The 17,898-nt window shown below is 43.3% G+C and overlaps 1 protein-coding gene across 8 annotated transcripts in view; it reads left to right on the top strand.

Moving 5' to 3' along the window:
• Positions 1–15,251, top strand: part of ZNF831 (zinc finger protein 831) — a 97,411-nt gene extending 82,160 nt beyond the window's left edge. For 2 of the 8 annotated variants that reach the window (XM_073236397.1, XM_073236398.1), the window contains exons 5-6: positions 9,246–9,403; positions 10,096–15,251. In XM_073236397.1, the coding sequence (XP_073092498.1) occupies positions 9,246–9,403; positions 10,096–10,935 (998 nt within the window). In that variant the 3' untranslated portion in view covers positions 10,936–15,251. The remainder of the gene's footprint in view (positions 1–9,245; positions 9,404–10,095) is intronic. The other 6 variants (XR_012131228.1, XR_012131226.1, XR_012131224.1 and 3 more) reach the window with 6 other exon arrangements.
• The last annotated feature ends 2,647 nt before the right edge of the window (positions 15,252–17,898 follow it).

Genomic DNA, 17,898 nt, shown 5'->3' with positions numbered 1-17,898 from the left:
CAGTTATGTTCTCTCAGGAGAACAGACGTGAGGCTTCTTTGTCGTGTCCCCTTTGTCTTTGTCTTTCTCCCTGGAGAGTTTTGTGAGGTGACTTTTCGGTGACTCTTCAGGCAGGTCACTTCCGACTCCTGAGGTGAGATGTCCCTGTGGTGTGACTCAGTGACTCACAGCCCATCTCCCTGGTGGCATTTACCTCAGTACTGATCACTGTGCAATTACGTCCTGATTTTCTCCTCTTCACCTACGTGTACACTAAGTATACTGAGCTTCTTAAATTATTAACCATACGCCTCTGTTTATAAAATTCTAGGCTGAGGGAGGCACTTCTGTTCTTCCTTTTTGTCTCATTTACTCTCTCTTTCACTGGAATCTCTTCTTTTGAATTCTGTATATATCTAAGCTTTTAAGTGACTGAAATATTTTAACTGGATTTTTTTTTCCCACTGACATAGTGTAGGGAAAACGCCTCTGAGGCCAATGGTATCAAAGCAGCTGTCTTTCATTGAAAAAAAAACAGAAGGGGAGAGAGAATTTCTCTGACAGGTGCTTTCTGAGATAAAAGGTTCACCTAATCGTGTTGGGGAGAAAGAAGAGCTACATAGTCTGTGAGGGTGGTGATGTAATTCTCTGGAATTAAGTGGATTGGGAATTTTCTTTTTTTCTTTTTAGACTTTAAACCTCCATTCGTCCGCCATGAGCGGCCTGGGAGGGGTGGGAGGGGGCCCTCTTGGTGTGGTTCACGCCCTGCTCTCTGTCACAGGCCACCTCAAAATATTTTTCTAAGAGAAACAAATGGCAGCCTGAACCCCAGGGTTCCTCACCCACAAACTCCCGCCCGGCTCCTCTGACTAGAGCTAATGGTTCCGCACCATTATTTTTCCTTTCAGAATTAATGGTGAGATATTCTTTTCTTAAAGCCATTAGTTAAGGAATATTGCTTACAGAATTGCTGAAACAGGGTAACACCTCCTTCTCCAGGGTGTAAATCTTAAGAAATGATGAAACAATTGCTTAAACACATCAATTATATTCCAAAGCCTGAATTTTTTTTTTCTCTACAGTTTTCATGTATAGTTAAGAAACTTTGAAAGTAATGGTCCATAAAGTAGATTCCCTTGGCTCAATTTTGGCACTAAATAATTCAAATTGTGCTAGCAATTTTTTTTTGTTCTCCATTTAGTTTTCTTTCTTTCCTGCAATAGGTTCTCTCTTCATTTTAGAGCATTTTCTCTTTGTCTGAGGATGATTAAAGTTTGAACTTACCAAAAGATTTTAAGCGTACTTTCCCATTAAGTATGGTTTTTTTTTTGGAGGAAATGGTAAGTGAAGTGTCCTCACATTGATTGCCTTTCATCAGGGAAAGAGAAGAGAAACTTGAACCATCGAGAAAAGTGGTTTTTTGAAAAAAAGAGATTGGAAAATGATTACTAGGAAGAGGCGAAATCTCAAAAAAAAAAATAGGATAGTACAGAAATACTCAGATTTGGTTAGAGATGGAAAATATATATTTTTCTCTGCCTTTGGTGAGTCTCTCAACTTTTCTCTGCCTGAGAAAGGAAATTTTGGGTGACCAGGCTGCGAGGATTCATGGCCCCTCCTTCGGCATTGGGCCTGACCTGACCCTTAGCTTGGTCTGAGGATGCTCGGCGCATCTGGGGCTTTTCCTCATTGTTTGCAGGCTGACTTCTAGAGCCAGTGTCATTATTTGTCTCTTCTTTTTCTTTCACACTAATAAGGCAACATGCCGCTTGTTGCGATGAAGAAAGCGACATTGGCGTATCCACGAGTTAAGTAAGTTGCTGTCCCTTCCCCGCAGTTCCCCGCGTACATTCAGAAGTGGGCAGCCACTTCATGTTGTTGTTGTTGTTTGACACAAATCGATCATAGCATATGTGGAAATCTGCACCTCTCTTCTTCTTTACCTTGTATATCATTCTAGGTCTGTATTATAGGTGACCGGTAGCTAGCTAGCTAGGCGATTGATAGACAGACGGTTTTATTTACCATTGGCTTAAAAGCGCAGAGCGTGGCTGTGCCGGAGTTTGTTTACCCAGCCCTTCCCTCATTGGTGGGCGCTCTTGATCGCTTCTCTTCTTCCTGCAGCTATTGCTACAGGAAACATTCTTGCTCAGTTTCCCAAAACATGATCGGAGTTTTATGATTATATATTTCATTTTATGATACTACCAAACTACTTTTCAAAAACAGGTTTTTAACAGCGTTTTTAAAAGAAACTTTGCTTCCGCAAAAAAGCAAACGCTGAGTGAAGCCAAGTGTCGAGTTTATCTAACGAGGTGTCACAAATGGCCCTTCTTGGTCAGATTGAGGCCACAGATGTTTGGTTAGCACAGGGTCGCTGTTTGAAGATTAATTAATTATCAGTGTTTAAAGACACATGGAGTCCAGCTTTCTGGTTCTCTTGGAAAATGGAAAGATGCAGCCACCTGGGCCCTGGGTTCTTCATGGTCTCTGTCAGCAGGAGCTGAGGGTCATGTGCCCTGGAGCCCGGCTGTGCCCTCCATGCCCCACAGTCCCCTGTCCCGGGCAACTACCCTCATCTGCTACTTAGCCCCTTTAGCACTTGAGTTCGTGGTTTGAGCTTGTGGTTCAAGCCAGTGTTTCCCAAGTCCACGCTGCTGACCTTGGTCCCTGTTCTCTGGGCCTTGGTGCCAGGAGTACCCCCCTAAGTCAGGGCAGCTGAAGAGCCCCGGATGTCACCCCTGGAGGAGGCCCACTGGTTCAAACAGGTCCATGTAACCCATTTTCCTCAGCAAACTTGAGACAAACTTTTCAAAGCATTTCTGAGCCATTTCCATTGTTTTTCTTTGTTCCGTAGGCCTCCGTTTCACTTTATGAAGGAATGTTGTTGAATTCTGTACACGACCCAGCTTTAAAGTCACTGAAATGTTTCAAACCAGCCCCCTCCACTGAGTCTGGAGAAAATATCTGAGAGGAGAAAGTGATCAAAACCCTTTCCTTTCATCTCAGGAACAGAAATGTAGAGATGGCCACGATTACAGGTGGTTTCTGAAGTAAAAGCTTTACCTAATTACACACACATAGAAGGTACAATTTCTAAATACCGTACTAAGAGGCTTGAATAACCCCTGGGATCGGAGTGCGGCCGCCTTTGTTCACGCGTGTTCCTGGGGAGCTTCCTTCGGTTAGGTCCTCGGCCAGGGCGAGCTGACCTCCCCTCTGTGCTCCCGGGCCCCTGGGACACACTGTCCCCAAGGCTGGGGAGGGGTCTCTCCAGGCTCCCCTCCCTCTTTGCCTTCCCCCTTCCTTCTGTGACAGCAGAGAATGACTTTCCTACATCTTTTCTCATTAGAATTAATGGAGAGGTATTAATTCTTTCCCTAAAGCTATTAGTTAAGTCAGAGTGCTCTGAAATTGCTGAAACAGAATCATTTCTCCTCCATCTCATGGTGTAAATCTTGAGGAAGGATGAGAATCTGTGGCCAGTATATCAATTATGACCCAGGGAAGAGACCCACGTAGACAATTTTCATTTAGTAACGAGGAACTTCTAAAATAATGATACATGAAAGTAGATGGGCTAGGCTCAGTCTTGGCATTTAACACTCCAGATGGCATTTCCTTTATTGTCTTCTTTCTTCCTGACACAAATTCATAATCCTATTTTTACTCTGCATTTTGAAGTCACCCTCTTGCCTGGACATGATAAAACTTTTAACTGAAAGCAAAATTTTACATACGACGTCGCACAAAACATAGTTTAGGTGAAGAATTTCTGTGCAGGACAAGTTCTTGTCCTGATTGCCTTTTGCCAGAGAAATAGAAAGAAGAGGAAAACCGCTAGGAAAAGCAGTTTCTGAAATAAAAGACTCGGTCGTGATAACTTAGTGGCAAACTTTCAAAAGATTGCATCAGGATAGTACAGAAATAGCCAAGGCTGGACTTAATAAGTGAATTTGTCTGATTCCTCTAGAGTCTCTCTCTGCCCCACTCACTGCCCACTGGCTTCTGACCATTTTCTGGTTGGAATCCATGTCCCCAGTTGCTGCCTAAGAAAAGTAAAGCTCCTCTCTTCCATGACTTTCAGCCAGAATTTTTCCTTCCACAGGAGCCTTATAAACAAAACCTGTAATAGGATTGTGGAAACATATGAATTTACTTGCAAAAATGTAAGTACAATGTCTGGCATGCAAGAGAGACTTAAAAAATATTGGTTGAATAATTACTCCATGAATGAATGTTTCAGACTGAGTAGAGAAAAAAAACAGCCACACAGGTGTGATGTCAGAACGATTTTACAGGACATGTGGTTTTGCTCTTTCTCCACAGGTATAGGTGGGGTCAGGGCCCCTTTTCATGACCCCATAGTGCTGTTGCTTTTTCCTTCATAGTATTTTCTCAGTGGTTTGGTGAATTTTTTGTGCAATTATTTGCTGACTGAATTTCTCCCCCATTAAACTATAATTTCCATGAGGGTGTGTGCCTCGTTTGCCACTGAATAAATTGCCTGTCTAGTGTATTCCTGGCTCAAAGCATTGGCCGTGCTCAATATTCAATATTCACGGGTTTAGTCAATATTTAGGCTCATTAATACAGGCTTGTCCTTGGACTCCACAGATATGGATCCCCAAAATGGGCTCCAGAAATATTTCAATGAATGAGCAAATAACAACTCACATAGTGATTACTTTTAGAGTTCCACCCAGATTTCCATAAGTAATTGCAAATCTTAATTGCTAGCACATTGTGCATCCTTCCACGGCAGGGACGCTTCTAAACAATTTAATCTCAGATCAATTTGTTGGCTAGGATATTACTCCGGTGTTCTTGTTTACCCTTATCGCTTGCTTAGAAGGCCAACAGAGCAGACTTATTTTTACCCCTTCCTTATAAAGCAGAGTCTTTGGACTCCAAGTTACTGGAGATTTTGGTGTGTTGGGTCAACTGAAGAAAATGTACCCAATTAGTTACATTTTTCAGATAACTATAGTTGAGTAATACGCTTACTAGCATTTTAGTAAGGCCTAGGAATTAGCTGGGAGAAGATTTGGCACTAAAGTTTGTCTGCAGATATGATGTATGTTTCATCGTGTCATTTCTTCATTCCATTTTCTTCCTAACGATGTTACAGTTTCCGAGAGCCTTTTCAGGATGGTTAAATTTAAATTTGCTACATTTTAAGCAGTCTCTTCTTCTAAACGTGCTTTGGCAGTTATTTCCAAGGGAAATGATTAAAAACGCAGCCTTTAATCAGGGGGAGAGCAGAACGTCACACAGAGCTGTGATAAGAGACGATTTCTCTAATAAGATTCACATAATTGGGTAAGAGTGGTCAAATCTCCAAAGATGGCATTAAGACGGTGGGTCCGTAATTTCTGAAGATGTATGAAGTGATTCGTAGAGTCCTGCTGAAATGTAACCAGGACCACATTCTGTGCTTTAGCAGTGGACAGGGCGCTCCTTGCTTTTTTGAAAATAGCCATTCATTTAAAAGCAAGTTAGCATCCTTCCTCAATAATCCAAATTCATTTAACATACTTCAGTGACATTCTTTGGGCATTTTTCACAATTATTGAAGATAACTCACTTTTCTCTGTAGACTGTAGGTCAAAAGCAAATTAAATCAATGGGTTTTCTTCTTAGTTCCTCAGATGAGTCAGAAGTTATTGGTCAAATGCGCACATGGCCTTTCCGTTCAGCTTAAGAACCCGAACAACCTGCTGAGAACACATTTGGCCAATCTGATTATTTTCTCCATACTAATTGGTTTTACCTCCTCATTGAATTGAATGAATTGCCTGGTTGCTTTGTCACTGTGGGGACACAGCTTAATCCACTTAGAGTGGGGTGCTTGTGTTTGGTAAACTATGGGGCTGTATAAAGCGTTATCATCATTATTTTTGGTGATTTTTCATGAGTGAGAATGAAAATATATTTGAGTCCATCCATTTTCTCCACTTCGACTTCCACTGCCCTGGCTAAGCCGTCTCCTCTGGCCACCAGACTGCCTGGCGACCTCGGAGCTGGTTTTCCCGCCTCCACATTCCTCTGCCCTCAGTTTAGTCTCTGGATCACAGCAACACGCATCTTTAAAAGGTGTGGACCCCATGTGAAAAACACTGGTGACTTCACAATGGATACAGCATAAGATCTCAGCTCCTTCCCAAGGTTGCCAGCATCCTGCAAGGGCTGAGCCTCTACTGGCTTCCCCACCTTCATTTTGCCCCCAACCCTCTGCACCCTCTTTCCCCACATGCTGGCCTCCCTTGGTTACTGAACCCCCAAGCCCCTTCCCACCTCGGGGTCCCTGCCTCTGTTCCTCTTTCATCCGGATGGCCTTTGTGGGCAGGTTCTTTCTCATCCGGAAGGTCTCGTTTCAGACATCACTTTCTCACAGAGGCCTTCCTCAATTGTACAAAAAAGTCATCCCTCTTTGCCCTCTGTAACATGTTCCCCATTTACTGTTACTTTCTGGAATATTCTGCTCCCCGTGCTCATTTTCTTTGTGACCCATCACAAACTGAACTGATCTTATCTATCCCCGTACTTATTTTATTTCTCTTTCGTGGTGGAGCAGATGCCCTTGAGGGCCAGAGAGCCTTGTCTTGTTCTTCTCTGACTCTTGGGCTGAGCAGGGTGCCTGGTGCATTGAAGGGTGCCGGCACATGTTTCTTGAGCAAATGAATGGAGGATCAAAAGCCTGCTTCTGTGTCATTAGAAGGTGATGCTCAAGTGAAAACTGTATTAAAGGAAAAAATCACTGCTTCCATTCCCAGATTGTTGCATTTCTCTTGGATTTTCAAAATTGATTTAAGATTTGTGTGCTTAACAATCTAGTAACCTGCCTCTTGAGATAGAAGAAGTGGGTGTGTAATTCCCAGGCAGGAGTTGGCAACTCCTCACGGAGAAGCTGACCAGTCTGTGTGCAAGACCCAAAGAGACTTGCGTCAGGGTTTCCCATGCACACAGGCAACCAGCTAGCCCTACAGGGTGGCCGTGGGTGACAAATTGCACTTGTAAAGAGCTTCCAGTCAGCTTTTTAGTGCCCACTTCTTAAACATAGGCAGATATATAAGATTGCTAGGTATCTCATTTAAGTCTTTAAAATGAAAGAGATAGACAAAAGCAAACAGAATCAAAGGAACTTGGGAGACAGACCCTGTAGGAAGGGACAAGCCAGCGATAACAGTGAAAACAAATCATTATGGACATTGCCAGAGATAGAAGGAAGGTGTTGGAGCCTGAGATGATAAGAGGTTGCATTAAGGTGAATAAATAGTAATAATAATAAGCTCTTAGAAATTAAAAACAGAAGAAATAGAAACTTATGAGTTGGACTGTAACATGGAAGGAGTTCCCTCAAAAGTAAAATAAAAGAAGACAAAGGAACAGAAAATAGGAGAGAAAACATAAGAAAAAAATAGAGGATTAGACCAGGGGGGTCCATAACCTAATAAGAGCAGTTCTAGGAAGAAAGACAAAACATAAGGGGAAAAAAATCAAAGAAATAACAACATGTTTTTTCAAAACTGAAAGACATGATTCAGATTCAAAGGGCCTATTGCATGCCCAGACAATGAATAAAAATACACCCAGGGCCCTGGTGACGTGGGAACAAAGGAGAGTCTAGCAGCTTCCAGAGAGAGAAAAACAAGAAGACTTCACCCAAAGGATCATGAATTATAGACCACGTTGGCTCCAGACTTCTCAGCAGGTAGGACTCAGTGCAGCCACATCTTTGATTCTGAAGGAACGTGAATTCCAGTTCAGAATGTTATACCCAGACAAGCGGCAAATTGAAGTCCAAACTATTTTATTTCACACACCCTTTCTCAGGATGCTAATGCATGTCTTGCATTAAGAAAACAAGAAAGCCAACCAAGAAGAAAGAAGTGGGGGGGTCCAGGAAGCGGGAGGTGAGGACAGGGTGACAGAGACCCGGGAGCCGCTCGGTGGTGCAGGGCCCACTCAGACAGGGCAGGAAGTTTCCAGGTACCTCTTTCTTAGGAAAGAAATGAAAGCTTAGACAATTGGGAAGGAATCTGGAGATGATCTTAGACACAGGCCTATAGGAAACTAAGTAGAAGAAAAAAAGTAATCATGAACCTCAGAACAGGGGTGGCCAGGAAGGCGGTGCAGCCGTGGTACATTCCACGGCTCAGCGGCGTGAGGCACGGTCTGGTCACAACAACGTAAATACCGCATCTTCTCCTAAACAAGATTGCGACATGGTTATATGAGTACTGAGAGGAGATGGAGCTGGGAAGGGAGCATGTGCACAGGGGCATTGAGGACCGTGGATACAGAGAGCTGGGTAGAGCCAAGTCCTCCTCACCTCCTGAGAAGTCACAGGCTTACCTCCAAACTGAAAAAAAAAAAAAAAAACAGTCAAGAATAGAGCTATCAGCACATTATTAAAGCGAAGGAAATAAATATCAAAAGAATCCAACGTGGGAAAAGATGAGTGGGTGGCCAGAGGTTGCTATTTTTCTTAATAAGCACAAAGATTTGACTTTTAAACACTGCATATATAACTTTAATCAAAATAAAATCTAATTTAAAAGTCAGTCTCTAATGCTTTTCTCTGGTGACACAGCCATTCTAGAATGTTTTTCTGCTCTCATCTCATGATGTAATCTCCTCTCCTGAGATTCTGTGGTCCTTGGGACCTGTGGCCCACGCCAGTACGAGAAAGTGGAGGCCGGTAAAAGTAAGGGGGAAGGGAAGGGGGAAGGCCGCTCCCCCATGAAAGGGAGATGCTGCTTTATGGATATTATCAAGGGCACGAATTTGCTGCCCTCGTCTCCCTGCAAATCATAATAATGACCACCATTAAACAACAGCAACACAAAACCAGCCCCGCTGCCCACTGCGCAGTGCCGTGAAGGGGACCAAGACATCGGATATGACAGACAGGGAAATTCCTGCTCTTGACCTGGGTTGCATGGCCAGACAATTCAAGCCAGTCTAAAATGAACCTATACAAAAGTAGCCAGGAAGGTGGCTCTGATGAAAAACAAACCCGTGAAAATTTTTAAAAAATATTTTCTGCCTTGGGAATTGGTTTTGCCACTTCCCTCCTTAGCAGAAGTGGAGACATTTTATTTGATTGTGTGAACTGGCTCTGGGGAAAACTGGATTCCCGAACACAGTGTGACCTGAGGCTTAGTGAGCTCGGAGCTGGTCCCAAAGACGGAGATAAGCTAGGAAATTACTATTGGCTGACTGTAATTTCAGGTGTGTATAAATGTGCCTCCCCCTTTTAGGTCTACGTCTGCAAGGGGAGCCATCCGGTGACCCCTCAAAATCGTCTGTTTGTTGTGGGAATGAAGAGAAGGAAGATGGTGGCAGACAAGCCTCACCAGGCTTCCCTCTGAGCACAAGTTCGAGGACTGTCAGTGCAGCAGACAAAGACATGGTGAAGGTGGGAATGACGCCACTGAGCTGTTTCTACCTGTCAGTTATGCTCCCCTTCCTTGTCGTTGGTGTCCAGGATAGTGGAACCTGCAGGGACCACTTACTGAAGTTTCCCGACGCAGAAAGCCTGTTAGGCAAACACACACTTCAAGCATCGCCTTTGGGATGATCTGATGGTTTGTTAAAAATCCCAACTATGTTGTTAATTCACCCCTGAATAGAACAGAGATGTTGTCACAGTGCAGACGTCACTGCCACGTGGCCTCACTGCCTGGCAGACTGTGAAAAACACAAAAATCCTAATCTAGACCACATTTTGAAAAGTCCTAATCTGGAAAAATTTAAATGCATCGTGCTGTAAAACAGCACATCCACCTCATGCACAGTGGGGACTAGAAATTGGGTGCTCAGAATAGGTTGGATAATTGAGCAGTTTGGTTTTTCACAAAACCAGATAAAAACACATAGTAATCCCAGCAGCCTATTTTGTGGCCACAAGGAGTTTTATTAGAGTGAATGCACCAATTAGTTATAAATGGGAACTGACTGAGAACATCAGATTGAAGTGCAGGCTTGGTAAAGAATCATTAAAAACTCAAGACCTGATTTTCATTGAGGACCACATTTCGGACCACAGGTTTTTTTGTACCAATTAAACTTTCTTTACCCCATTTTAATTTCCTTTGCCCTCTGTTGCAGGATATTTCTCCATCTGCCAGTGAGCATGGTGACTGTTGTCTTCAGAATACTGTTGTTGGGCCAGGACTATCTCTGCAGTCTGACTCCTGTGTGGCAATGGTTAATGACAGACTTCTACCCCAGGGCGAAGGCCTTGACATGGGATCGCTGGACACTCAGCTGCCACCCTCCCAGGAGCAAGTCTCACTAGATCTCAAACCGTGCATTTTCTCGGATGTTCAAGAGCCTCCTTCCTTTGAGCGCAAGGGCGCCTCTCTCCACCACGACGATACTATCTCTGCAGCTGCCCTTTGTACTTCGGGGGAGAGAGCAGGTCACACAGCCCTGGGAATTTGCAGGGCAGAGGCACAAGGCCATGGCTGGGTTGCAGGGGGGACTCTGACACAAAGATCCCGAGACAGAAAAGCTACAGCAGAGGGCATGTTAGCATCTGTCTTGCCAGGGAAATCGTCACCTGGGCAAAAGGTTTCAGGTTCGGTTTCATTGTTGTCAACTGGAAAAACTTATCTTGATATATCAGGTTCAGGACCAGGTTCAACGAGTTCACACCAAGAGGAAGACAGACATAAGACATTTTTTCCATCTGGGGGGCAGAATGGGTGTGGGGAAATGGCTGTCCCCTGCCTTCCTTTAGGAAATGATAGGGAGAAGTGTCATGAACCTGGACTAAATGCTCTAAAGGACTGTATGGTTCCTTCTACAGGGCAGCCCACAGAATTTCCTGAGGCCCCTTCAAAACCCACCAAGAAGAGGAGTTTGGAAGGGATGAGAAAGCAGACGCGCGTGGAGCTCAGTGACTCCAGCAGCGATGATGAGGACCGACTAGTGATAGAAATATGAAGCTTCCGGAGAAATATGGCTCCTGCCATTGGACTGTTACTGCCTTGCAGCCAATGCCAGCAAGCTGACCGGAGAACTGAGCTCGATTCTCAAAGCACCTACGGGTTAGGAAAGCCATTGTAGGGTTTTTCCAAGACGTCCCCAGCCCCCTCCCCCAACGCAAGTTAGCCTCGCCATTCCCAAGGTCCCCTGGGTCATGCCCTCTGGTGTTCACCTGGCACCAGGTAGGGCAAAGGTGGCCAGGGAGCAAGTCCGGGAACTCGATACAGAGTGACTGTGGCTTGACTCCCAGCATCATCCTCCGCCTGGTCCCCCGCTGCCTCATCCAGTAAAAGGGCATTCACGGAGACAGCCACACGTTTGTGAACAAGAGAACCCCGCAGAGTCAAGGTGACGACTTCTTCCAGTAGCAAGCTGAGGGCTTGCTTTAAAGGTGGTAAGATTACTGGGGTGCATGGGGTGGCCTGCAAAGGAGATGGGGTGTGAATTGGGCACCAAGATCCTTCTGTTCATTCTGGAGACAAAATCCAGATTCATTCAAAAACTGAAGCTTGGTTGTAAATATACTTCCAAATGCCTATGATTTGGTGAAATGTTGATTATCCTTAAATGTGACACAAATGGTCAATGCATATGTATGACCCAATGACACAAGCACGTACTGATCTTGCCCCTGGTCACTTTTCTGTTGAGACCTCTGAAACCTTTGGCTTTTCCAGCTCTTGCAAAGGAACATTGTGTTAAAAGTTAATAGAACAGTCTCTGTAATGAGTCATTTTTTTTTTTGAGGGGGAAAAATTCACTTATTTTTCTCTGATTCTTTCTGTCATATTGTGCTCTGAGCAATTTCAATGAGAGGGTTACATTTTAGTAATCTCTACAGTTTAAATTGATGCCTGCTCACCGTGACGGGAACCTTTCGGATTTCTTCCAGAAGCTTCAAGGATACAAAACTAATTGGAGTTTTGACGCTGCTTTACATCTCAGTAATTTTATTTTGGGGGCTTGGTATTACTTTGCTGTCAAATTAAATCAGCCTCTGTCTTGTGCAAGGCAGAACAGCACAGATAAGATTCCCCAGTATTCCAAGCCCGTGTGCTCCTGTGCCGAAGAAAATAGCTGGTCTACATCAGCCAACTCAGTGTGCACAGGCTTGAATTCACTGGGTTCTTCTCCTTCTCCTTAAATAGGAAAGGAAAAACCTAAAGAGATTCACACTGCTGCATTTAAATGCAATTTTATACTTGTTTTTGGAATGATTTAGTATAGTTAGAAATGTATAGAGAGTTCTTTTGGCTTACGTTTGATGTTAATGATGCTCAGATGACATCTTGTACTTCAAAGGCGAGGTGGCGATGCAAAATATCTCACACGTGTGGACACGCTTTCACACACCCTTGCCTGTGACTAGAGATGGTCCAGTTTCAGGTATCTTCACGTGAATTTTCCCATCTTAGGGTTGTTCACAGAAGACTTCAATATGAGACCGCTTCCCCTGGTGACTTACCCTGTGCCTGTGTTCATTTCAGATGTGCTGGAAAATATCCAACTGATTTCAAGTCCAGCTATGAAAAAAAACCAAGAAGGGGGTCAAGGGACCATAGGCATACCCTTGGTATACTTTATTATTATCATTATGTTTTTTGTCACGTACTTTTTAAACCAAACAAAAGTGATGTGGTGATTATTTGACTTTGACTTATTCATGCCACTGTCAGGAAAGATGAGGTCTAGGAAAGTAGAGTCCTGGTGGGGATAAGAGTGAGGACCCAAACTGGTCCTTTGCTAGCTGGGAAATGGGCTGAGACACATGCCCTCTCTGTGCCTCAGTTTCTCTGACTGAGAATGAGAGGTGGACAAGCTGAGCCCTGATACCTTCCGATCTTCCTCAAGAGTGGTTGAGCTGCCTACCCTCTTCTTTCTATACAAGGGCTCAGTGGCTTGGCGTTCCCAGGGGAAGGCTCCTGCCCACAGAAGTCTGGCTGGGACTGTGGGGACTTGAAGCATAAACACCTTCAGCCAATTATTGCCGTGAAGACTGTGAACTCAGAGAAACTCCATATAATGTTTTCCCAGAGTTCCAGATTTGGCGGCGGGTGCAGTCATCCAGTCTAATAAATGTTGGCTCCTAACTCAACAATTAAAAGGAAAACCAGATCACTACGGGGTGAGTGGAACACAGCATGTCTGTAGGGCAAATGGGCTGGTTTGTTTTGGGAGGCACTGGTCAGGGGAGAAAACTAGATTCCAGACCTTTCGCTCCTGGGTGGCTGCTGAACTGTCAAGTGGATCGCTGTGCCTGACTCAGTAAGCCGCAGCTCCAGCGAGCACAGGCCTTGGGATGGTGGTAGAGCCACCACCGCCAGCTGCCTATCCGTCTGGCAGAGCACGATTTCCTGTGTCTCTCTTACAGAGGTGAGCAGATCGCCAGACCATCCTGTCTCAGCTGGTCATTTAGCTAGTAGGTGGCAATGTTTACAAGTGCATCTTACTTTATATCAACATGAATTCCTGAAAAGCTGTATTTTAGTGGATTAAAAATAAATAAATAAAAATGTATTTTGAATGAGCCTAGGGGAATTGGCTATTGAAAATCATCCTAAGGTAAAGATTTTGTTTTTTTAATGAAGAAACTTTTTATAAAACAGCAATCTCTGATTTTATAAATCTTAGTTTTCCTATGGATTTTCTGAAAGTGGAATGTAATTATAGGGATACATTGTAAGGATTGCATCAGCGACCTATAACCCAGTTTGGGTTACTGAAAATGAAATTTCTGTATTATCAATTAACAATTGCTACAGTTTTCACTCTACAAGTATGTACTGTAAAATGATTACAGGAAAACAAATTTATTTTAGAGCTGGGAAAACTAGAGTTTAAAGATCAAGGATTTCCCTTTCTCCCTAGTGTTGTTAATTTTATTATAACTTCAGGTAAGGGTCTTAACCAACTGGTGCCTCAACTTCTTTCACAGAGAATAACTTCAGAGATGCTGGCATGGATGAAGGTCAAGGGCATTTTGAATTTGCTATCCTCTCAGGGCAAGGTGTACAGGGTGCCATGAACCATAGTGTTCAAGGCTCACGACCAGATTTATTTCTCCAGCTTGTACCTACACCTGGCCAGACCTCACTTGCTATAAGATGCATGGAGGAAAGGGGCAACATATACTGTTAAGTGGCTTTTAAAGTCACATGGTTTCTAAACCTGAATCCTCCTGATTGGAAAGCATGATGGAGAATAACTCATCTGTCCTGTTAGGTATAACTTGGAGATTCTGGACAAAGCTAATATCCCTTTAACTCATAACCCAGAACCCAGTGGTTCGTTTGCCAAGAGATTAAAAACAAAACAAAACAGGGGAAGGGAACCCCTGGATTCTAATCAGAACTAGATCTAATCTAATTCTAATCACAATCCTGCCAATAGCATGGTAGGTAACCAAGGGCAAGTTAAACATTTCCTTCCTAAAATCCCTCCTCTCAAGCTCACATGGGAAGAGTAGCCTTACGACTATGCACTGTGACCACAGTTCTTGGCATGAAAGATGAATGATTTGCAGCCTCATGCCAAAATGTGTTTCCTTGCATTTACATTCATTACTTAGAATGATCACATTATTCATTTTTTTCCCCAGCATAGAAATTTGCATTTTGCACAAAATTTGCCTGGTGCAGCAGATTTTTATAGTTACAGAGACTGTCATCAATACCAGAATGTGCTGCTGCTCAACTCCCTGGACATAATTTAATATGGTGAGGAGAAAATGGTCTGCCTGGATGTATGGTGATCATATTTCTACAACTGCAGCAAACAGAGCTTGTGCATTTTTCCTCACTTCAGTTGTGATTCCCATAGTTCTTGTGAAGGAGACACTGGCTTTTGAAACACTACATTTCTCAGTACTTAGGTACAATTGCTTATCCTTATCTTTTTGAACTCATTAAATGTAAGTGTCAGGACCCAAAAAATCTTGTGTGCTAGATTTGTACCCTGCACATTTCTTTTCACCCATGCTTTGTACTTATTTGAGAATATATATAATTCACTCTGAAGGAGTATTGGAAGATTTGAGCATATTGCTTTACCATTGGAAGAAGAAGAGCCAGGGAAAAGTGTCAACTTCGGTCACTTAGAGCCCTCAAGAATGACTCACTATCTTCGAAATGCAGTCAACTGTTCAGAACTTACTGCTCTTTTCAATTGTTCATAACCAGGGAAGCAATTGGCTTCCCGGTTGTTGGTTGACATTTATTTCCTCTTTATATGGTTAAATTATTTTGTTTTGATAAAAATAAAACTGAAAATGGAAATGTCTTGTGTACTTTGTTCACTTTTAACCAAAACTACCACAAGCGATAGCCTGTATGTATTGGGTATCTAATTATTCCCAAGTATTGATCAGACGTCCTGTCCGCCATATTGGTATCCCTTTCCACTCAACAAAAGGATTAGGTAACAGCAAATCACATTTTTTTTGTACTGTTTCCTTTTCCCATGTGTCTCACTTGTCATTGTCCACCAAACACTTAGAAATGTGTTTTTAAATTCTTAAATGTTGCTATACTTTGAAGCCACATAGGGCATTACCATAGTGCAATAATCCAAAACTTTTCCCCTTAGAATTCTTGGATATTTAATGTAATTCATTAATAGAGAAAACATTCTTAGTCAAAATAATACCTCCTTATGAAGACAATTCATATATTCTTTGCAATAATAAGTAGGCTTATTATACATAAAACACAATATTATTCTTCCGTGTCTGTACCTCTTGAAGCTACTTGATATCAATGGAGGCATGAGGCATTGGGAGAAAAAGTGGGAATGGGAATATGGAAGGAGTAGATATGCTTACTGATGGATCTTAATAGCTTTTTTGCTAAATTAATCCACTAATCCCAAACTTGTCATTTGAGAACCTTCTTAATACTTTTTGCTGTATGTGTCCACATGTGGGTATATTGCTTACTTAATAATTTTATTTAAATAATCTCTGCCTTAAAGAAGCAAGTACATTCATGAGTAATAATGTCTGTGGAATCTCAGCTGTAATTTGGTAGTTATGCATATTTTCTGACATGCGTTAAACTACAACTACTAAAAATGACCTATCCCTGTACCAGTTACATACCATGTTCATACCCCTCTTGGACTTCCCCCACCCCTGGGGAAACCCTGAGTGGGTCTAACAGGTACACGCATTATGAGTTCCTCTCATTATTCTTTTTCCTGTTAAGCATAGCTCTCTCCCCATTTTGTGTCCAAGCCAACAGAACTTGTGACCACAAGTAGAATTGTAGGTTCATCAAATACATTTCTTCGGTCTCAGTTGACAGTTGAGTAATTAATGTTCCAAGTCAAAAGATGACCCCGTCTTTTTGTCTCAAAGGAATAATCATATAATGTCCTTGTATAAATGTGTACTTTTGCCCTGGTGTTTTGTTGGCTGGTTGGGGAGTGTGAAGTGATACAGAGGAAAGCATAGCTAGGGATTCACTCCGTACCACACCAGTTTGCTGAAAAGCCTGCTTTCATGCTTTAGGGTTTGAAGCAAATGAATGCGGCTGTGCTTGCAACCACGGGGGGAGCAACTTCCCGGTCTCCTTGGCGACAGCCTGTTGATTTCTGCCTGCGAATGCAGAAGGCCTTGCCCTCTGGCATCTGGGACCTGTCTCCAGCTGTGACAGACATTTGCTGTCAGTCTGCCTTGGCTTCTGCCAGAGACAAATTTGACCCCCTTTACTACTGAGTATCAGTATCTGGGATTAGTCTGTATGATTTTTGCCTGGAAGTAGGCGACCTGTTTTTCTGCATCAGTGACTGAGTAAATGAATTCCTGCAGGGAACTGGTGGCTCTGCGTGTGGGACGTTTGGGACAGAGCGATGCAGCCCCGTCTCTGGGAAGAGCAGAGATCTGGTTGTCTTCTGCAAGTACATTGTGTGAAACAGGGAATCATGCGGCAGAAAGGAGGCCTTCTGACTTCATCACAGAGGGAAGGCCGGCTATCCAGGCTGGCTTTTCCTATAAGCTGGTGTTCTAGCCAACATGTTTGCCCTGAGCACCGCCCCCAACACACGCGCGCGCGCGCACACACGCGCCATACAATGACCTACTCAAAAAGTCCTCTTGTTAAAGAACTGAGGGCAGTGCGGCCAGTGAACTAGGAAATGAGACAGCTATACATATGGCCCAAAAGGAATCTCCTTGGAGTAGGGCCTGTGGTGACTTCAACCCAGTGCTGCTAGCAGCTGGAGCAGTACCTGCCTCATAGCGGGTTTAACGCACATCTGTTAGTAAGCCAATGGAAATGCCTTAATGGGAATCAAGAAGAGCAAAGAAAGATTGTAAGATGTAATTCATAGTAACCTCTTTGCTCATGAAGATCTACCATGTGATCAGAGATGAACAAAGACACCCGGACAAGGTTCTGTCTGCCAGTGGGAGAATTTAGCAACAATTTCCCATTACTCACTCCATCCACTTCATTCAGCCAATATTTACTGAGGGCTTGAGTATATAGAAGGCGCATAAGGATAAAGGAATAAAAAAGGCATCTAGGATCCATGGAACTTTTATTTGAGGGAGGGAGTCCCAATTCATGAACCAACCAGGCAAACAAATACATAAACACTGTAATATCAGATGCTGCTAAGAACTGAGAACGCTAAGGGGAAAAGCTTAGGAAGTTGATCTAACCCTACATCAAAACACTTAATGAAAATAATCATTTTTCTTTTATTGTCCTCAGTAGAGAAGAAGAAATCATTCTATGCATTAAGACCCATCTTTTCTGCTTCATGCCAACAACTCCAATTCTTCTCACGTGGAGCAAAGAACGTTGCAGGACGAGAGAGTGTGCTTACAATTTTTCTCATTGTCTTAGTAGCTTCGATTCCCATCAGCAAACCTTCCCCCCACCTGAGCAGGCCAACGTGGGTCTACCTTTACTAACACAT

This window comes from Manis javanica, chromosome 5 (genome assembly GCF_040802235.1).
Source record: "Manis javanica isolate MJ-LG chromosome 5, MJ_LKY, whole genome shotgun sequence".
In the NCBI taxonomy this organism is placed as follows: domain Eukaryota; kingdom Metazoa; phylum Chordata; class Mammalia; order Pholidota; family Manidae; genus Manis; species Manis javanica.
This window is presented reverse-complemented; position numbering and strand designations above follow the sequence as displayed.